Source organism: Sinohyriopsis cumingii, chromosome 18, assembly GCF_028554795.1.
Source record: "Sinohyriopsis cumingii isolate HCF-2022 chromosome 18, ASM2855479v2, whole genome shotgun sequence".
NCBI lineage: Eukaryota > Metazoa > Mollusca > Bivalvia > Unionida > Unionidae > Sinohyriopsis > Sinohyriopsis cumingii.
The window spans coordinates 69,931,357-69,955,024 of NC_142978.1; the positions used below are offsets into that span (position 1 = coordinate 69,931,357).

Below are 23,668 nucleotides of genomic sequence, written 5' to 3' on the forward strand. Positions count from 1 at the left end.
ATAGCAACATCTCGTCATTCCGAAATGCACTTGTCACATCTTACTTTATGCAGCTGAAGAACAAACATATTATTGCCTCTTAAGAACATTGATCCGAACATTTCCAGTATCTACTTGCCTCGAATATAAAATATGTTTATGTTTCCAGGTGATAATTCACTTTCCCTTATATAATCATAGCATATTTTTTGCAGACAAACTCGTACATACTGTACTTAGAGCAGATCGTAGATTTTGAGGTCACTTCTAAGGTAATTCAGTCAGTAACATAAAATTGTTAAATTCTTTTACAGACATAATTATAATAAACTGGAGCTTGATGCTTATACGGCGAACGGCTGCTTACTTAAATTAGTGTTGCAGACTCTCAAGCAGAGATACATTGTAAAAGAAGCGACTTCAACAATACTGACGCGTAACGGTAACAAAATAAGTTTTCAAACGCTTTTATTCAACTAAATGCAAGAATTCAAACATTCAAAACTGCTCATGACTTTCATATATTTTGTTGATGTACAGAAGTATTAATTTGTGAAAAGAAATATTGTTATATTACTCTACTAATAAACTTGTTTTTATTCGTACAAATAGTTGAACTCAAATGTGTGCAAATTATTTCAAATTGGTTGAAATTAGGCAATATTTTTGCAGGACAAGCAATCATGGATTTAAGAAATATTGCAGTAGAACATTGGATAAAAAATACGGTTATTCTTAAAGAGTTGCATTCCAAATATAGTTCATGTCCAAATAAAATGAATTAATTGATTTTGTGAACCATCGTACTAAGTAGAACTTGCAGCTATAAACTTTTGGCTGACAACCTGGAAACCTATCAATTAAATTCTTATAGTGTCTCTTTAGTATTGAGGAAGATGATGCATTGTGTTTACATATAACGGTTCATAAATACATTTGGCTGCATACATCTTACATATCCGGAATGGCAATCAAGAAGCCAGCAATATGAATGCTGTTGAAATCGAACAATGTTAGCTCACACCACATTAAGAAAACCTAGGAGTCTTTGACTTCAGATACAACAGCTTTTGCAAATGATTTTTTTTTTAAATCTAGAAATTGGTTGGTCTAAATGTCTTATAAACAAAAACAACACTAAAACCACATTTCTTTCAAATCTATAAATCCTTGATGAATCATGCTCAGGAAACAAATATCAGGAGACTGGACATTTATGGATTTGAACCAAAGTAAATTTAATTGTGTAATGCCGAAAATAAATATCGTTATCATTATCATCAATATAAAAATGAAAACCAAGTTTGTTTGAAATTCCAAGAAATCTTGGAATTGTTAGTGTGTGAAAACCAGTTATTCAAAACCTATAACTTCTGTAATTGATTTTAGTACAGAGTAGGTTTTGCTCACGTGGGACGTTCACAAGAAAAGTATACGAATATAAAATTAAAAATGTTGTAATATAACAAATATTGCTCGCATTAGGTGGCCAAAAGTATATAATCTCTTATATTTTTGTTCTGTGTAAAACGAAAAACGAGTAGAAAATAACTGAAAGTGCTTAATGAACTTGTACAAGAATTAATTGTATTGAATATATTTTACCTTCATGATTTAACTTAATTTAAAGATTAACATTAAAATACACCTTTGTTCACATACGTTTCTGAGCATTTTCAAAGCTGAATATAAATATTGCAATCGGAAATAGGAACGATATACAAATTGATGATTGGACTGTGAACACTTGTAGCGTTGTCTTACAACTAATGATTTAAATGTGGTCCACATTGTGAATGGAAAATTCCTTATATAAAAGTGATGACGAATATATTAGTTTACACTAATCATGTTTTGAATCTTGCAGTGAAAATTGCATCTATAATAGTATGTAATAAATGTTAGAAGACTAATGTTCACTTTCTTTTCGTCACAACATATTATGATATGATGCACTGAGATTTGAACCATGCATAAAAATGTATTTGCATGTACGTGTGTGTCAGCATTTAGTTAAATAAAGGTTCCATACGTTCCTGTACATGTAACAAGATATTTTGAACATAGTGAATAAATTTATCATCTATATTAGCAATGAATTTGTTTTTCATACCCGGTAATGGGGCCTTATTTCGAAACAGTATATGTAGCATTGAAATCAAAATTCTCTAAGTAAGGTTTCCATAAGTACAAACTATTGATACCGTTTATTAACATTTGCGTGTTTTTCATAGCCGGTAACCCCTATGGCGCCCCTTATTTTGCTGTTTCGTCTCCACGAAATTCGTCAGGACTTTCTTCGTAGCTGGATTCTATCTCCTAGAGATAAAATATCCATGGAGGACTCATGTGAAGACATACAGAGGGACCTAATGGCTCACATGTACATGTATATAATCTTACGGCATGTGATCTGCTCGTCTTCCTTTATTTAGTCGCAAGTTTCTCGAAATCGGCTCGACGAATTTTCTTTGCATTTTTTCCGCTGTTAGAAAGGGGTCTTATTTCAAAACAGTATAAGCGGCATCGAAATCAAAATCCTCTAAGTAAGGTTTCCATGAGTACAAACTCTTGATACCGTTTATTAACATTTGCGTGTTTTTCATAGCTGGTAACCCCTATGGCGCCCCTTATTTTGCTGTTTCGTCTGCACGAAATTCGTCAGGACTTTCTTCGTAGCTGGATTCTATCTCCTAGAGATAAAATATCCATGGAGGACTCGTGAAGACTTATAAGGAGGGGACTAATGGCTCACATGTATATAATCTTACGGCATGTGATCTGCTCGACTTCCTTTATTTAGTCGCAAATTTCTCGAAATCGGCTCGACAAATTTTCTTTACATTTTTTCTGCTGTTAGAAAGGGGTCTTATTTCAAAACAAAAGGTATGTCAAATATGAATTATTTACAGAAACCACTAAATGTCATTAAAAATAAAGAATAAATCGCATATAATTTCGCAATAAATGTTTTAAAAGTTTTATTTACAAAGACAGTCATTGTACGTGGCTTAGTTTAAAGGACATGTACGGTAACAGATTGTATGGTAATGGTCACAAATAAGATAAGTGCTGCAACCAGCTATATGCCTTGAAATGAAGACAAGTCAATGTGCTACAACCTGCTATATGCCTTGAAATGAAGAGACAAGTCAAAGTGCTGCAACCAGCTATATGCCTTGAAATGAAGAGACAAGTCAAAGTGCTGCAACCAGCTATATGCCTTGAAATGAAGAGACAAGTCAAAGTGCTGCAACCAGCTATATGCCTTGAAATGAAGAGACAAGTCAAAGTGCTGCAACCAGCTATATGCCTTGAAATGAAGAGACAAGTCAAAGTGCTCCAACCAGCTATATGCCTTGAAATGAAGAGACAAGTCAAAGTGCTGCAACCAGCTATACGCCTTGAAATGAAGAGACAAGTCAATTTAGATGCTCCAAATGTAAATGTTCTTCAGGTAAATATTCAAAGCAATACATTAAATTTAATGATATTTTTCGTATTGCTAAATTATCTAACTAACCTAATAACATGATAATGTATGGAGTAGCTAAATGTAGCAAAACAGTGGCTGCACTATATATGATAGACACTGAATCCATACTTAATGTGATTGTAAATGTTTTCTGTCCCAACATAGAATGTGTATGTCATGAATTGTCTCACACAGCACGCACATCACTATGCTCATCAAAAATTTCTACTGCACATATCTAGACATCCACCTTCTCATAAAAGTTTTAGCACCTTTGTACATAATCAGTTACCTTGAGGTTGATATTTTGCATCACCATGGTGTTGCTTATGGTGTCCTCTATGTACAAAAGAGTTTTCTTTATTTGTTTTGCTCTATCTCTTTTGTGTCTTTCAATTCCACCTTTAATTCCATTATCAGTCCACAGGAACATACCATGGTCAGTCGAAAGTTCTAATTCTTTAAATGTCCATTTTACATTTGCATCATGGTCCAATCAATGAGTATCGAAATAATGATCACCGTCTAGTTTGTGACCGTTAGAAACACGCCTAAGTCTGTTAATATTTTAAATCATCAGTTTGGAATTATTTAGACTTTAATAAAACTTGTATAAAGCTAGTATAGCTATTCCATGAAACCTTTCAAACTATCCATAAATACTTGTGAATAACATTTGATGACTCTAAAACTGTAAAAATAAATTGTCAACCTGTATGATTTTAAACCTTTTCCTTCCATCAAAACTAGAATAATTCCAGTTGTAATGAATCGACCGAATTTTATGTAGTATGATTGGATATAAACAGTTATATGGTACTGATCAAGAATTTTTTTATACATCAGTAAATTCTGCAGACTACGTTTGGTTGCCAGTTTCCATGTAACTTTATGTGAAATTTGATCTATACAAACGCCTTATGCCATAATCATAACAATCCCCAACCACCCACTTCCGTGATTTCTGACTCTAATTTTCAACTCCCTGATTAAAATTGGCCATTAGAAATTAAAAGAATGTAACTTGATAGTCATTCCTGCACTCTAACACTCATCCCTTCCGCCAAAGAAATCACATGTCAGGCTTTACAAGCCAATCTTCAGAAATGAATAAAATTTGCTTTTATAATGTTTGACCCACTATTATTTAAGGTCATGGTCATTTGTCAAGAAAAGGGGTTGCTCTATAAATGGACACGATTTTGCTTTTGAAAGATCAAAATGTTGAGAAAGCAATAATAATGACTGTTATAACAATACGTGACATACACATGCGTAATGCTAAAAAAGGAATGGTCTGTTTTAAATGGCATCAGCCAGCTTGTTGTATTAAAATAATGATCACAACAAGTTACTTTGATCACTGGCATGACCCGCTCTGACACTCTATCCCGTATTAATATATAAAGAATCGATGACTCTTGACCAGCAAAGATGGGGCTTTGTATTCTGTCGTAGTAAAGAGGCAAAGGCACCACAGTTGACTTTACAACCAATTCTCTCTGTCTTTCCGTTCTCTACTGTCCTTTGGGAAGCTCAAAATCCCATGCCTGTCCAATCCTTAATGTTGTTTTACCACCTCTTTTTCTGTCTGCCTCTTTTTCTGCATCCTCGCACTGTGCCTTGCAAGATTGTTTTTGCCAGTCCAGATGATCATGACCATACCACTTTAGTTTGCTCTTTTTTTACAGTGGACAAAAGGTCTTTATAGCCTCCAATGGCTTGTTGGATCCTGTTGTGGACTTTTTCATTGGTTACATGGTCAATGTATGAGATGCCCAGGATCTTGCAGTAGCATTTCATTTTGATGGTTTGAATCCTTCTTTGTAGATCTGATGCAAGCGTCCATGTTTCATAAGCATACTGATAGATATGGCAAATTATCATATGTTATCAGTATGACAGATTTGCCAGTGACAACAAATCATGGGCATGGGAGTTTACTTTTTCTTAATGTAGGTGGTTTGTCAAAATAAGGGTTTCCAACAACATGTAAAAATGTGGATACAGTCATGAAAAAGTTTAAACTATGCAGGAGGTCACAGGTTAGAACCAGGCTGAGTTGTACCAAAGACTTATAAAAATGGTACTAACAGCTGCCTCACCACTTGGTTAGTATTAGGACTGGTCAGCCTGGTGTCAGGATAATATAGCTGGGTTGTACCTTTTCTTGTGACTGTCTCAGAAATGTGAACAATGTCCAGTTATAAATGTCTGGTCATTGCCATTCATTTTTACAGACCACATTTATCTTCTGAACCCAGACCACCTTCCAAGTGAGACCACTATTTCTCAGTTAGATTTCTGATCTTAATTGGGAAGTTTCATGATACAAGATTATCAGTACCAGTGAATGAAAGAACATAAAAAAGGTTTACTTGAATAATCAAATTTAGTGAAAAGGGCAATCTTTTGTATCTGCTAAGTACAGCTCATATCAAGGTGTATAGTCTGTAAAATGGCTAATTTTAGGAAATCTGTATTTCATTTGCGCGTCATTTGCATTCCATTCTAGTTTGCATTTCATCTTGCTGTTTTATCTTAAAGTCACAGAAATACATTCAGACCTTGTATTTATCACTTCCATTCATTGTCCCCTTTCATTTTGATTCACATGATTCAAAATGGAAATGCATTTTACTGGAGTCTGGTTTTCTTTTATCAAGGGTGTTAAACATGGAACAACTGCTTTCATATCATGTTTTATTAAAAATTGTGCTTTAATACAATAGCAAATACATAAAATACCAAAGACAGCATTTAATTTATGACAAATAAAAATATAACAACAACTGCAATAAATTAAAAAATGCAGCTTAAGTGTATTTTTTCTTACGGTTTCTTGTTCAAATAAAACTAGTACATATACAACTGCTAATCATGGTGTTAATATGACCACCACTTATCACTCATCATTCTGCATCCTGAATTTGCACTCTGATTTCTGCACAATGTATTCATCATTTCATTTGCTTCCAATTCTGCATTCCATTTCATTGGTAAAATGACCAACAGCTGGTATCCCATAATTTATTACATTGTTTTAAAAATAAACACATGATCTAAAATTCACGTCTTATGATGCAAGACAGCATCCATAAAAGTCTTCAACAGTTCAGTCCGTTCTTTAGCAACTTGGATGGAAATTTGTTGGAGTTCCTTGATTTCAGCAAACATTTTCCTTTGTTCTTCAGCAAAAGCCACAAACCAAGCAGGTGGCTTCTTTGGTTTCTTTAGCCTCTTCTTTGGAGGCCCTGCTTGCTCCTGTGATGGCTGTGTCTGGGTTCCACTCTCTGGAGGCCCTGCTTGCTCCTGTGATGGCTGTGTTTGGGTTCCACTCTCTGGAGGCCCTGCTTGCTCCTGTGATGGCTGTGTCTGGGTTCCACTCTCTGGAGCAGAGAAACTAGTTGATGGAGCAGATGGTTGTGGGAGTCGTTTGGGGGTAATTGCTGATGTTGATGCTGATGTTGATGGTCTTGGTGTGGATGGAATTGATGATACTGATGCTGATGAAGGGATTGTAACAACAGAGGTTGTTCCATCTGAAATGATATACTAATATTCTTTAAAAATGAAAAAAAGGCTGACCAATTTACAGCTATAATGCAAATCACACATCTAAAATCAACACTATACCATAATATTAGAGCAGAGCTGGTGTCTCCAAAACTGATTTAATATTTTCACTACTGCATACATATTATAGCGTTGTCTCCAGTTTTCATCACATGACAAGTGATGAGATAGCCTGGACAAGAAAAATGGAAAGAATCACACAAAAGTAGATTCAACATTTAGCAAGTCTATGAATGAAATTACTGACAAAGACATTATCAGAATAGTTTCGTTGTCTAAATTACTCTCTAAATTTTGCTTTTACTGGGACTTCTCAGAAACCAGGATCCATAATCATCTCAAGGTTTTGGCAAAATGTCTTGCAGAACCAAAGTATTGCAAGTATATTGACATAGAGGGAATGGATAATATGATATATCAATGGACAGTATGATACATTAATGGATAATATGACACATTAATGTATAATATGATACATCAATGGATAATATAACACATTAATGGATAATATGATACATTAATGTACATTATGACACATTAATGTACATGATACATCAATGGATACTATAATACATTATTGGACAATGATACATAAATTGATAATATGATACATTAATGTACATTATGACACATTAATGGATAATATGATACATTAATGGACAATAAGATACATTAATGGATAATAAGATATATAAATGGACAATATAATACATTCAAGAAAATAAAGAGTTGAACAGATCTGTGATTGCTTATGAGTCCAACTGGTCTGCCATTACATAATGCACCAACAGATCTGGGTCTATGCTCTTTGTTTGAAGCAAGCAGTAGAACAAACAACATAGCCAATGATCTGCCAGTGCATTATGTGACACCAGATCAGGGTCTATATTGTTTGTAGTTGGACTTATGAGAGCATATTTAATACAGAAGCCATTTCACTATATTATTATGTGCTTTGGTAAAATAAAATCTGTGCTTTTCATTATGCAATAATTAAACTTTTGTATCGGTGCTTATTTCAAATGCAATTTATGAAAAATGCTGAATAGTTTCAATCTCTCACTTAACATGGCCACAAAATGTGTCTATTATTCAACTTATTTCGTAAATATCTCCTGAAATGACCATACATGTAAGATTATATATGTTAAATGAGCAAACCTTTAGAACAAAAACATTAGCTTTTGTTAATGCATACAGCTGTAGTGACAAGAAAAACGATCTCTGGAATTTAGATGCTTGTTATCAACTTGTTTTTCAACGGTTCTAAAAATGATGTTGTATAAAGTATGTAATCATTATTGCACTGAATAATTTATTACATTCATACAAAAAGTAATATCTTTCATTATTATGGAACTTCCTGCCTTACAAAGTTTAAAATGATGTTTAATTCTATATCATATGTTTGAAAACAAACAGGAGATAAATATAATCTAACCTTTGGATTGAACAAAGCATCCCTTCTTTTGCTTCAACGTTGGATCATCAGCCAGAAGTTTGTCTATCAAACTGTAATAACGCCATCTCCGTCGACAGCATGGGTCACATCCTTCTAGGAGCAATCTGTATCTAAAACAAGTACAAACAAGGTGTTTACTCATAAACACAAATTTTGTTGACAAATTGATAGCTGAAAACAAAACAAATTCTCTCAAGTGTGAAAATTATGCCACAAGGATCTATTTGTCATAAGGTATGATTACAAACTCTGATATGCTTCTATATTCCAGTTTTTACAAGTGTATGTTAAATGGGGGTGAAAATATTAATGATGTCATGAACAGATTTCTATAAAAAGGTCCCTAAAGCATGAATATATGGCCACACTTAAATAGTGTTTGGTATGCTGCATCCACTTACAAAATTTGCACAAGACTACTTAAAATACTGCCCAAGATATTCAGAATGTAATAAAATAATTGTTCAAAATTCACATCCCTCAAGCTTAAAAATGAGGTAAAATCAATTTAGATTTTGGTATGGTTGAGTTACTTAACTCGAGATGTGTGACAATTTTCAGTTTTTGGCATGGTTGAGTTACTTAACTCGAGATGTGTGACAATTTTCAGTTTTTGGCATGGTTGAGTTACTTAACTCAAGATGTGTGACAATTTTTAGTTTTTGGCATGGTTGAGTTACTTAACTCGAGATGTGTGAAAATTTTCAGTTTTTGGCATGGTTGAGTTATTTAACTCGAGATGTGTGACAATTTTCAGTTTATGGCATGGTTGAGTTACTTAACTCAAGATGTGTGAAATTTTCAGTTTTTGGCATGGTTGAGTTACTTAACTCGAGATGTGTGACAATTTTTAGTTTTTGGCATGGTTGAGTTACTTAACTCAAGATGTGTGACAATTTTCAGTTTCTGGCATGGTTGAGTTACTTAACTCAAGATGTGTGACAATTTTCAGTTTTTGGCATGGTTGAGTTACTTAACTCAAGATGTGTGACAATTTTCAGTTTTTGGCATGGTTGAGTTACTTAACTCGAGATGTGTGACAATTTTCATGACTGTAAGTAAAACAAGGTCCAGGATATTTAAAGTAAATGAATGAACAGCTGAAAATACAAAAGTTAATCAACAATGTAAATTAAGTCACAATTCCCTAGTTTTGATTGAAATACAGTAAAACCTGTTATGAGAGACCGCCCCTTCTGCCAACCAAAAGCGGTCTCTCAAGACAGGTGGTCTCTCATAAGAGGTGTGTGAAAATGGACTGGTTTTCAGGGTCAATAGTTAGCATTGTTGAAAAATAAATAATACCCATACTCACTGTACATGTATCATATCCTTTATTCATGAATCTTGTTAAATGATGCATGCATTCCTCTCAAAATATATTTATATAATAAAGATATACATCTATCAAACGAGAATAAAATTTATATTTCAACATCACATTAATATATACAAAAAATTAACAGTTAGATATGATGTATATATCTTATTTTATACACTTATTCACTTGTTTTTTTTTTAAAGAAATCCATTATACTTCTTTGTTGACATGTTTTACTCAGCTATTTGGTCTGAACATGTATCTCAATTATTGCCCTTTCATGAATCAACTTCCCACTTACTGGTATGTTTTTACTGCTTGCGACACAAAACCACTCCCATACTCGCTCGTTCAGATCTCCGTAAACTGTCCGTCGTGCCGTGGCATATTTCCTCTGTGCTTGTGCACCTTTCTGCCATTCGTTTCTAATGGACTTCTTGTCTTTGATTACATTCTGAACTTGCGTTTTACCGACGCTTAAGCTGACTGCTATTTTGTGGTCTCGCCTTTTTCATTTCTTTCAATGACATTAATCCTTTCTTCCAGTGTTAAAATTTTTCTTTTTTTTCAGCGGAGATTCTGCCGTTGTTATTAGTGTTGACGTTATAAAGACTATCGGTTTTGATCAGGTTTTGGGGAATTGTGGAATAAATATATATTATGTACCAATGAATGAAACCAAAAGACATAATTAACTCATCAGGAAACAATACTGTACATTTATTCTGAGACGAAGTTTAAATCAACAGCGTTATAGCTCGATAAACAAATGTTCCGACCATCTGCACCCACGTAAACAGATTGTGGCCTGGTGAAACACTAACAAAAGAAATAAAAAATAATTTTAAAAAAATCTGGAAATGATTCTCACTTACTAGTATTAAAGACAATGAGCTCATTCACCCTCCAGGCATTATGGATTAACTGGAAAGCAAACGACGTACTCAAACCAACACTGAAGTCCTTTCAAACGATTTCTCACTTGGACATAAGGACTACCGGCGTTTTGTGAGTTTTCATACAGATAAAGAAAAAATACAAACCTCTAAATTGACTGCGTATATCCATCATTACTCCCTTTGATGTTACTCTTACTGGCTATTCACATGACTTCGGCACTACAATGGCGGTTAGTGACATGTACTTTAGTCTGGTTTACTGCAGTTTACAAATGACACCGTACGCTGGAGTTGTAAATTTCACAAAACTGGTACTGTAGCAAGACAAATTATTTTTAAATACTTTATTAGAGCAATCTTTGCTATTTATGCAGTCTTTGTTACAAAGGATTAAATGATGGTTAGAGGTGTTTATCCCGATATATGGTTGTTCAACTATAGTGTTATTTAATGTGCACTTTGTTTGCATACTACATTTATCCCGAGCTCTAGTGTTTACAAAGGATTAAGTTAAGGTCAGTTGTGTCAATCTGTTTTGATTTTTTGGCGATGCGGTCATTCATAGCAGTGTCAAAATGCATATTTTGCCAAGAAATCGCGGTCGCTGGTCGCGTTCAGCAGGTGGTCGTTCATAACAGAGCGTTTATATAGTAAAATCGATCCGTGCATTACGATTGTGGTCGGAAATGACAGGTGGTCGCTCATAGCAGAGGTCGCTCATGACAGGTTTTACTGTACCTCACTGACATGCATCTACATGCTTGTTTTTGTTTTTACAGGTATTAACCAACTTATGCAAGTTTGACTAATGCAAATTTTGCATTAATGTGATTTCATACGATTTTTTTTTAAATTTAATTTTATTAATGAAGACTAAAAAACAATTATTTCATTTGCTGAAAACAAACAAATTAGGATTCATAAATGGCTCAAATGGATGGTATTAAAGGTAACTGAATTATGTATTTTTCAAAAAAACTGAAAGGCAGTGAATCCAAACATTTTGAGTCACACAATTTTGAGTAATGTGATCACTCCTTGGAATGCAACTATTGCGTAAGTCACATGTTGGTCACTCAAGTATGCAAATCAAGTTACAGTGACCTGGATTTTATATGGCTAAGTCAATTTCATTGAGATGTATCTACATATTAAACATTTCAACAGTGTAGATGAAATAGGGTTGAAGATTATGTGTAACAAATGAAGAGATCAAAATATGTCACTCAAGCATGCAAATTAGGTCAGTGGCCTAATTTTGGAATGGTCCAGTTATTTTTTCATCAAGATGTATCTACATGCATTTTTCATGAGCATATGTGAAATAGGATCCAAGATACTTAAGTTGTAAGAACGAACAGCTGAAAATGCAACTCACACTCAAGCATGCAAATTAGGTCACAGTGGCATAGTTTGGAATTATTTCTTTGCTTTCATCCAGATGTATTCACATGCCAAGTTTACGAATGTAGGTAAAGTAGATATAAGATACTGATGTTGCAAAATAAAAAAATAACAAAATGCCTTAAGTCACTCAAGCATGCAAATTAGTTCACAGTAACCTAGTTTTGTTGTGACAGAATTACTCAACTTACTTATATCATATTTTCATAGGTATATGATCTGAGCTACTGAGTGTAAAACAAAACATGAATAAACAAACTAACTAAATTTATTTAAAAAATGCTATATCCCCTCCCAACCTTGTTGGCAATGGTAAAACAAATCTGTGAAATGCTGGAACCATTTTTAAAAGGGTGTTAATGTCTTGCCTGTGAATAGTATTGCAATAAGTGATCTAATCCAGATTGTGACAGTGTTATGATGTTCACACTATATTGCTAAGGACACAGTAGATTAAGGTAAATAAACTCCTTTCTAGGGATGCTCAGTTTTGAATTATGGCGGTGGATGGTCGTGGTGGATAGGTATCTAAGATCTATATGACCAAATATATATATGTCTCGTCTAATCTAATGACAATGTATGATATATATTATCACTAGCTGACATGTATATAATAAATGACTTTCAAAAACTTAATACAAGTCCTGGAAATTGTTAAAACTTAACTGCCTTCTGAAAAGCAATTACAAGTTCCACAATTTGCTTGACACTTGGCTCAACCTCATTTATATAGGATATTAAATACTAAATATATCAAATATTTAGTAATATTTATCAATTTATTTTTGTTTAATAAGAACAACCTAACTAAAAAATATCGTATGTGTGGTTTAGAATAACAAAAGCGAGTTTTGTGGTCCCAAATGATCAATGCATGCAAGTGAGAAGTTATCTACTCATGTAAGTGTAGGAAAAAAACTGGAAATTTAAAAAATTTGAACAAAAGAAAGTAAATTTGTTTTTCTAGAAGCATTTATTAGACTTTCAAAACAAAAAACAGCTGGTTGACTTAGTGTTCACACACACACACAATAAAAACAAGAGTCCTTCAAATGGACTTTATTCCACTATCCGAATAGAATTTCCAGTTTATCACTTCTTTTTATTTACTTTATTTTTCAGTGAATTTCAAGAAGGCCACCATAGTGATGGCAATATTGGCTTGAAGATCAGAACCATTTTCATTTAGGACTGTGAAGTTCTATGTGACCCACTGTTATGCGTTGGGGTGGGATGCTCCTAATATTTATTTGAATTACTGTGGAATTCCCACCCTGGCTCATTTTTGTAGGAAGTGAAATTAGTGATAGAGAGAGGTAAAGCTCCAAGCCCCCAGTCAGCAATACCGACAATTAAATTATTAAGAACACAAAGGTGAAATTCAAAAGAGTAACAATTTAATATAAATTAAACGATATTAATTTCTCAACCAATCTTCTTCCTCTCGACCATTTAACAACCTATTTCATCACGTGATTATAGTATGAGATGGTTTTCCCCTGTACTTGGTTTCTATTCATCTGTGCTCTACTCTGCTAATTCCTTTCCTCCTTCCGGCGTTTTCCGTACTGCGATTCTTCTTATCCTCTTCCCCTTTTGTCTCCTTTTCTCCTCCCCCTTCTCTCTCTCTTTCTCCAGCAACTAGGCTTGTTCTCGACCTACTGCCTTGTTCTATCCTGTCTCTCTGAGACTCGGGACTTGACTACCCGGTAGTTCTGTCCCCAAAAGCTTCCTGTGAAAAACACAAGGACATTAGCATTTGTGTTAGCCATCTCGCCTCACACTACATCAACAATCAATCATCAGATAAAGGCTATCTACATCTTCAGTCATGCATTTGTGCACATCAAAAAACACACATGTTCTTATAGAAAACAACATTGCAATAAAGAGTGGTATCCTACTTATCATACAGACATCACTAAATTGCGTCACATCAATATATATATATATATATATATATATATATATATATATATATATATATATATATATATAATTAATCTCATTATTCTCAACAATATCACAACAATCAGATGCATTTCTGTACATTACACTCCCACAAGTGTACACAAATATCCAAATTATTTAATTTTACACACTGCAACCATTTCTAAAGTTACAATTCAATTCAACAGTTGCAAAATCTAGAATATCACATGAATAAATACAATAGTTTACCATGAAGTAACCAGATAGTGAATTAGAATATTAATTCTGACTATGAGCTAGCAATCTACATAATCATAGCTCATTTCTCAAGTATGCATGTAAATTAAACAATACAAAGGTAATTCTATGTACTAACGATTCTAGTAAGTAAATATACATACTGCATATAATTACAATTACAATGCCGTAACATTCTGCAACGATAGAGCAAGTAACTCACTGACCTTTATGAAGCTTTCTGTCCTTGAATGTACCAAGGTTTTTCCCACCAAATCACAAGTGGCTCCCAGAGTGAGTATATTTCTACTTGACCAGTACGAAGGCTTACAATCACTAATTCGTTCCCAGCTCAAATGACTGTTAAATTCTGGTTCGAATTGATGGCCCCACCCTTCCTCAGTTCTGATTGGATATCAATTCTACCCCAGTCGGTCCAGATTAACAGACGAGCCTCAGGCCATCTGTCAACGCGGGGAGATTTACAACAGCAACAAGGGTCCTTTGTTCTAGCACAAAGCTTCCAACGTCTACATGCGAGTTTTGACACCTAACGAAGAGAACTCTTGTACAAACACGAATCGCTACGACAGTGCAGGGTTGACATACTCATGGCGCTAACCCATTCATTTGTTCCTGACTTACATAATTGTGGGCAGGCAAACGTGACAAGGACCAACTAGATATCATAAGATGTTTTCTGGTGAAAATATCTCCATTACATTACCCTCCATTCAGATGGTGCACTTATAGCAAAATAAGTAACAATAATACAAAGAATATTTTGCTGGTCCACACAGGATCTATTCTAGAAATGAAAAGAATAAAGGTTGAGAAATTTCCCCTCCATTAGGAATAAAGGGAGTTAATTTTCTAGAACAGGGGACAGTTATGCTTGATTCTTGTGGTTTTACAGCACACAAGTACTGTAAGGCTATAAAGTGCCACAAAAAAGGTTTTATGGATTGCTTATCAACTTGCGATAAAAAGAAAAAAGAAAATGATGAGATGGCGAGGATAATATATGAAGGTTTTCGATCAATCGGCAATGAAATGATGTGTATAAATCAAAATTAGACTATAAAAAATATTTATGGTGGATGACAGTTGACATGTTCATTAAAAAATCTCAAACTAATTAGGATGCACACATACTATATTTCAGAATAAAAATTTAAAATACAAAATACATTTACTGGATCAATAAGCTTCTTCATGTGCTGAAAATTGTTGTGACAATCACATGTAGAATGGAGATCAAAACAAGCTATAAGAAAGTGCTTCACAGTAAAGGGTTCATTGCAAGAATTGCACTCTTGCAGATTTTCACCATTTAATATATATATATATATATATATATATATATATATATATATAAGTAGTTACTCACATAAGGATAACAAATTTTAATTTGAGCAAGAATTACCTCATCCTTATAGATGGTTTTGCAGGAAGGTGGCAATTCACCTAAGTGGGGATGTGTGTGACCACATGGAGCTTGTTAAGCTTATTGTTAACAGCATCATGCCATGAAGACTGCCACTTAGGAAGTAAGAATTTTTTTTATAACAGGTTTAAAATCAGTGTATGGTATTTTTTAATTAGATGGTTATGCATGTGTGTGTGTGTGGTTTGGATTTTTAACATAGCTTTAACAATTTTTTAGTCATATCGCTACGATATCTGCAGTGTGGCAGTTTATAGTGATGTCTAGCACTGGGAGCATCATGCTGCAGACATGTAGCATGATGTCCCACCCAGTCACGTTATCCTGACACCAGGCCGACCAGTCCTAACTCTAATCTTTTTAATGCTGAATGCCTAGCAAGGCAGTTGTTAGCATTTTTTTGTACAAGTCTTTGGTATGACTCGGCTGGGTATGGAACCCATGACTTCCCGCATCTGAGGCAGATGCTCTAACCACTAGGCCACTGGAGCAGTTATAGAGCTTGGGCTATTCTTGGTAGTTTGGTCGACTCTTTCATTACTTTTAATACCAACATGACTGGGTAGCCAATGGTATATTATATTGCGAGAGGCACACAGATCGGTATTGTAACACCCCATGTGTTATATATTGAAAATATCAGAGTTCAAGACTTAAAAATGCTTTTTATAAATAATAAAGGTGAGATAGAACATGCTTTTCAATCTTGCATAGTGACTTTATATGAACACAGTGTCTGTCACAACACCAAGTTTCTGATAATGCAGAGCAGACTTGTTTGTCTAGATGTGAAATGAAAACGTTACAATACACTATATTATGGTGAAATTAATTATATCATTAAATTCATGTGTGTATTAACAGATAAATTTATTAGATTGACTGTAATTCATTCTGACATAGTAGCATGATCTTAATTTTAAATTTTTTGTTTTAGTACTAGTGTACATAAGCAGTGTGGTGGGAGATAGCAATGGCTTTATAAAGAATTATTTAATAATTATAAAGCATTTAAACTCAAAAGCAATTATGTAACAAATCTGCCGTATATACTCGTGTATAAGCCAACAAATTTAGGAAAAAAATAAGGCCTGGAAGAAGGGGGATCGTCTTATCTGTGGGACAAGGTCCAAGTCTGAAATTTTTTATGCTTTTTTCCCTCAATTTCCAGTATTTATTGTTTCTGCCGAAGATGAGATCACATGCCTAATGATGCCACATGGCTCATAAGATTTGTACTGTCGTGAAGTGAAACAAATATTTTTTTTCTAACTTAAGTGGTAGGATAATGAATGAAAAACATGTTTTAACGTACTTGGCGTCTATTTTGACAGATGACCATCCACCAGAAAATGCAGCCATACGTGTTATTTGAGCCACGGTGGTACGTGTATTTTCCAAAAGAACCGACATATCAGTAATCTCCAGTCAAGTATTTAACCCTCAGCTAATTAGTAATCATTAAACTCTACGGTATCGTACAAATGCACGCTAGCTTATTTCAGTGTAAATATGAAAAGAATCTACGTAAAAAAATAAAAGAATTACGATACTGAAGGTATATACGACAAGCATTTTGATCGAGAGTAGAAATACATGTACGATAGTCTTAACAGAACAATAGTGAGAGGCTCCATAGGGGTTTGTTGCGCACACACTTAGGAAGGGTAAACAACAGGGCAATATACGAGTCAACGTGAATAATTGTAAAACAATATAATTTGTGGGATTTCTTTGACAGGTGTTTTAGAAGTAATCGGCAGCCACAGTTTATATACTACTGTTGTTTAGTTGTTTGTAAAGCAAAGTGGTTTGTTAGCGGTAGAGTGTTGTACAATAGCTACCAGATGCTTAATCTGTGGTAAATGCCTCGGGGATAATAGGTTTGTTTTGTTGCACAATGCCAATGACTTTACTAATACATGCCAACTCTCAGATGTATTGTTTAATGAGATATGGTAGTGGACATGGTTTCTGCTCAAAGTTATAAACTGTCACAATACTTGTATAATGTCCACCTTGAAACCAATCATATTTTTATCAATTGAATCACACTACCGGTAGTTTAAAAAACACACACAAATAAACAACAATGATAAATAATTATCAAATACAAATTGATAACCAACCACACATGGAAATAATTACAGGATAAGGTATATAAATAGTATACTACCGCTATAAGAAATTATTTCACTTTAATCTCTCTAGAAGTTTATATTCAATTGAATCAGATAAAATGAATAGTGTTGGAAGTAAAAGAAAGCGTTCTGCTTAAGATGCAGCATTCAAACTTAAAGTTATTGAATATGCAGAAGCAAAAAACAACTGTGCTGCACCACGTGAATTTTTTGTGAATGAGAAACAAGTACAGGAATGGCAGAAAAGCAAAGCAGCATTAGAAGAAATGCCAAAATCCAATAAGGCTTGTCGGACTGAGATTGCCTCTTTCCCTGAATTGGAGAAAGAACTCAGTGATTTTGTAAGTGAACATCGACAAAATGGATACATTGTCACACGAACTGCAATTCATCTACGTGCTATGCAGATGGCGAAAAATGATAAATATAAGTTGGCAGATTCAAAATTTGTTGCATCAGCTGGCTGGTATTCTCGTTTTATGAACCGGAATGGTTTCTGCCTCAGGCAACGAATGAAGATAACACAAAAGCTACCAAAAGATTTGGAAGAAAAAATTGAATCATTTCAGCAGTTCATCATTAAACGCAGAAAGGAGTGCTCATCTGAACTATCACAAATTGGAAATATGGATGAGATGCCTATGACCTTTGACTTACCAAGCAATAAAACAGTCAATGCTGTTGGTGAGAAAACTATTCTGATAAAAACGACCAGCCATTGAAAAAACGCATTTCACGGTTGTATTGGCATGTTTAGCTGATGGATCAAAGCTGCCTCCTGTCATCATTTTTAAAAGGAAGACGCTGCTGAAAAGCATGAAATTTCATGCTGGTGTCATCGTTCGTGCACAGCAAAAGGGATGGATGACGAAAGTGGAACAATTGAATGGTTGGAGAAAGTACGGAACAAGAGACCAGGTGCAATTCTTCGGAAACCTTCAATGCTCGCATGGGATATGTTTCGTGCACACAAGACCGATGAAGTAAAAAAGGCCGCAAAGAAAATGAAAACAACACTGGCTGTGATACCAGGAGGTTTAACGTCAGTGTTACAACTTCCTGATGTCTGCCTTAACAAACCTTTTAAGGACAAGTTATGAAAGATGTGGGCAGAATGGGTTTGTTCAGGGGCTGTGAAAATGACAAAAGGCGGGAATTTAATGAGGCCGGACATCGATTTGGTCGCCAAGTAGGTATAAGAAGCATGGGACTCAATTCCATCGGAAATGATTGCAAAATCATTCAGGAAGTGCTGTATCAGCAATGCCATGGATGGAACAGAGGATGATGCTATATTTCAATCCGACAATGACAAGGAGAGCGAGAAGGAGAACGACACACTATCGGATGACCATGATGACAATGACGACATATATGATGAAAGCACACCCGTAACAGAAGCAGAGTTTCATGAAATGTTTGGCGAGTCTGATACAGAGCCAGATTTTGAAGGATCTAAAAGTGTTAGAACTTTTATAATTCATGATTTTAGAATGAGGATTAATTAAATTTCCATTAAGACTTAACACTTTAGAATTGTTTTTATTTCAACATATAAATTAGCTTTCTTACTTTCATTTTATTTAATAATGTGATTTGCCTAAATAAACGTATTCAGAACTCACTTTGTGCATCTTGTGATGTACCGGTAGTCTAGAAATTATGGGTCGGCTTATACGCAGGTCATGCACTTTATAACAGTTTTACCAATTCAGTGGGGGGGGGGGGGTCAGCCTATATGTGAACGGGCTTATACGCGCGTATATATGGTATTTTAAAATTTCTCATAACAATTTGATTCAGATTTAGGATTGTAAAGTGTCAAAGTTAATATCGGTCATGTAAAAATATATAAGTGATGGTTTTATATGGCCTGAAATTCTTTTCTACTTAGATGTTCATACTTTGCCGCTCTGACAGCTATCTGCCAGTGCACAGTCTGCACTTGTATTTATAGACTCCTATTCACATCACGTGACCTTAGTTAGCCAATCAATGTTTGTCCTTCTCAGGGTTAGCCATGGCGGTAACTGAGTCAACTGTTCAAACTGCACGGAAAAATCCCTCTGCACACAAAATTTAGACAGAATTAAGTTGTCCTCTCAATGTCTGTGGTGTGGTTTTTACTTTTAATGTTATTTATATATTCATACTTCTGATTAAGTAGAAAAGAACGAAACAGATAAGTGAATTTGATGTGAATCATGCAAGAGTACAATGTACTGATGATGCAAAGAGTCGTAATATGGTTAGAAATAGTACCTATCAAACGCATACTATTTCAAACATTAATGTAAAAAAACAAGTTCTATATAACCTAGAACTTAAAATAATAAATAGTAACATTAGTTCTAACTTATTGCTCAATAAAAGTCTCACAAGAGAAATGTTGATTCTTCCACTGGTCAAATTGACTCCATCACTATCCTGCATCTCCGCTATTTCGGTAATAAAACTCTACCGGATGGCTGAAGTCACTAATTTATGGACTAGCATCATATTTCTGGCTTTGATATTCCAATATCATGGAAGGTATGATAATTAATTTCCTAAACTATTCATGTGAAATTCCAGCATGACACATCTCAACGTTTAATCATCAAATAATCTTCACACATTAACTGGACAATGTGCATGCAAAACTCCATTCACAATACCATTAATGTATTACAACTCATTGAACTGCCTCATGTTTTTCTGACTTTATTTCATGTTTTTACATTATCATTATTAGTATTACTATTGGAAAAGGAATGTAGTTTTTAATAGTGCCTAATATTTTGGTTTGCTGAGTTAGGTATTACAGTATGCTTAATGAGAATATTGGTAGGGACAATTAATTAAGTAAACAAACACTGGGCTTGGAAATATGATGCATAATCTTTGGCACATTCAGTTCATTTTGTGCCTTAATATTTTTTTTGTTTTCTGCATGAATCCTACAAATGTATAAAATATATCCTGATCCTGACATCATTTCACTGGTTCTGATTAAATGTGTTGTGATGTGATTTGGATTTTTAACATAGTTTAAAAAAAATTTCAGTCATATCACCATGATGTCTGCAATGTGGCAGTTTAAAGTGATATCTAGCTCTGGGGCATCATGCCGCAAATATGTAGCATGATGTCCCACCCAGTCACATTATCGTGACACCAGGCCAGCCAGTCCTTTCACTATCCTCTTAATGCTGAGTGCCTAGCAAGGCAGTTGTTAGTAGCATTTTTGTTATGTCTTTGGTATGACTTGGCCGGGGATCAAACCTATGACATCCCGCATCCGAGGCAGATGCTCTAACCACTAGCGCAGTAAATATACAATGAAGTGGTTTTGATTAGAGAAAAATATGATTCATTGATGTATGACTAACTGAAGTTACATTGTATCTGCATGTACTTATTCTCTACCTTTTTGAAGTTTACCTGCATTTACCTGTACTTTACGTTTGAAGTTTATCTACATTTACCTGTACTTTAAACTTCTCATCTTCTTATCACACTGATGACGATTGTAACAGAATCCCTGTTTCTGAAGCTCACTTGCAATTTTCTTATAGATGTCTGCTTTTTTATAATCTTGCGATGTAAAGCATGCCAGATGCTCTCTGTATGTCTTCAGCAGACAAAGTATTGCTTTATGTGTCCATGTAGTCACTCTGGATGTTGCTGCAAAAATATATTAAAACCTGTGTAAAGTTGAGCAGTTTGCCTCCAACTCTCATGCACCCCATAGCTACCCCATGAGTGAGATGAAACTAGTCATAAAAATGGTTCAACTCTTGTGCAAATACTGCAAGCTCCATGACTGCTCAGCATGGATATCTTTTGTTGGTGTTGTTGTTGTTATTGTGGGGTTTAACACCATTTTTCAGCACACGATAGGCTATACATGGCAGCCAGTATTAATGGTGGAGGAAGAACCCGGGAAAACCCCAGAAAGAACCACTGACATATGAGAAGCTACTGGCAAGCTTTCTCACATACCAACATTGGCCGAATCCAAGATTCGAACCCACGCAGACAGATGAGATGGCAGTGACCACTCCGCCCCCCCACCCCCGATATCTTTTGATGATGTCCGTAGTATGTACTAAGTTTCAAAGTAATTCACCTGAAACTTAAACCTGCATTCACATAATTTGTAATATACTCCTATAAGTCACAAACTAGTATAAAATTCAAGACAGTACAAAGATTTCTCCACATGTGCACCTTTAGGTGATCACCATAATATGTACCTAAGTTTCACCACAAGCCAATAAACATTGCATGACAAGTTGCTTTCACATGATTCTAACACATCATTCAGCCACAGACCAAAATGGGCAATAACCTTAACGAGACTCCTGGAGTATTAATCTGTAGATATGTACTTCTTCAGATGATGACCATAATATGCATCACATTTCATAGAAATCCATCAAAACTTGCAAGACTAGTTGTGTTCATAAGATTCTGTTGTGCACTGCATTCAACAACTCCAAGGTAAAAAGGGCAATAACTCTAACAAAAAACTGGGGGAGGATTGTAGTTTGTTGAGATATGAATCTTCAAATGATGCTCATAGCATACAAAAAAAGATGTGATCCACTGAAAGCTGTGAGAACTAGTTGTGTTCACAATATTCTGTCATACACAATGTCTAACTCAAACTAAAAAAGGGAAATAACTCTTACAAAAATTGAAAAAAGCTCAGTGGTTTGTTCATATGCACATTTTCAGATAAAGATTATAACTTTTCCCCAAGTTTCATGGTGATCCATTGAAATCTTTCAGACTAGTTGTGCAAATGAAATTGTGCCAAAGACTGCATTACAACAGAAGACAAAGAGGGTGCAAAAATGTGTGAACAAAGTGATTGGTCATTATGCATATCTTCTGGTGATCTACCTGGTTTCAAAGAAATCCATCAAAAACTGTGGAACCTGTTGTGTTCACTAGATTCTGTCATAAATTACATTCAGCTTAAAGATGGAAAGGCAAGCAAAGCTCTAACAAAATTAAGGGAGGATCATAATCTGTCAAAATGGACATCTCCGTATGATGACCATAACATGTATACAGTTTCAATGAAAACAGCGAGATTATATTATTATATGGAGATGAGGATATAAAACACAGTGCCTGAAAACTGATTTTAAATGCAAAACGTAACCAAGGTGTTATGGATGGATAGATGGATAAAGATAATAAATGTTACATTTCAGTCATATAGCTGTATATATTTGTATAATGCATCAAGTATAAGTGACATCAGCTAGTAAATGCAGGACTAATCATAAAGAATTGTCATATATTACACCAGCTATATGTCCGAAGGGGCAATAACTCATACAAAAATTAATATCATGCAAGTCACTAAATGGCCAATAGGCCCGTGCTGAGATATCAACCATAATACCTGTAATTTCATATACTACTGGATAAGACAAGAATAATCTGTAATAAAACATGAACAAAATGGCTTCCTTAGCTATATATATATTTGGCTCTGTACATAAAATAATACTGCCAACAGGATATACAGTATACATAACACCCACCCTGTAACTTGCTTTTCCTGTCATAACCCCAACCCTAATAGAAAATTTATTACAAAATTCTGACAGAAAATATTTAAGCAACTACCTTTTATACACATTTTCTACTGAGACTCCTCTGTTTGAAATAGTATACAAAAACTGCCAAAATAGATCAAGGAAGATAACTACTCTGAGTAGAATCATGGAATTTGAGTTATGTCCCTTCACCTAGCTGGCCTGGTAGCTTTATTAAGGCCAATAGAACCAAAT

The 23,668-nt window shown here is 34.7% G+C and overlaps 1 protein-coding gene across 9 annotated transcripts in view; it reads right to left on the reverse strand.

Moving 5' to 3' along the window:
• Positions 1-6,151: 6,151 nt before the first annotated feature.
• Positions 6,152-23,668, reverse strand: part of LOC149776921 (uncharacterized) — a 90,492-nt gene continuing 72,975 nt past the window's right edge. For 4 of the 9 annotated variants that reach the window (XM_089941631.1, XM_089941632.1, XM_089941633.1 and 1 more), the window contains 3 exons: positions 21,344-21,542; positions 8,472-8,602; positions 6,152-6,996 (listed from right to left, as the gene is read on the reverse strand). In XM_089941631.1, the coding sequence (XP_089797757.1) occupies positions 6,524-6,996; positions 8,472-8,602; positions 21,344-21,542 (803 nt within the window). In that variant the 3' untranslated portion in view covers positions 6,152-6,523. Of the gene's footprint in view, positions 6,997-8,471; positions 8,603-13,579; positions 14,839-21,343; positions 21,543-23,668 lie in introns of those variants that run through there. The other 5 variants (XR_016416134.1, XR_016416136.1, XR_016416132.1 and 2 more) reach the window with 5 other exon arrangements.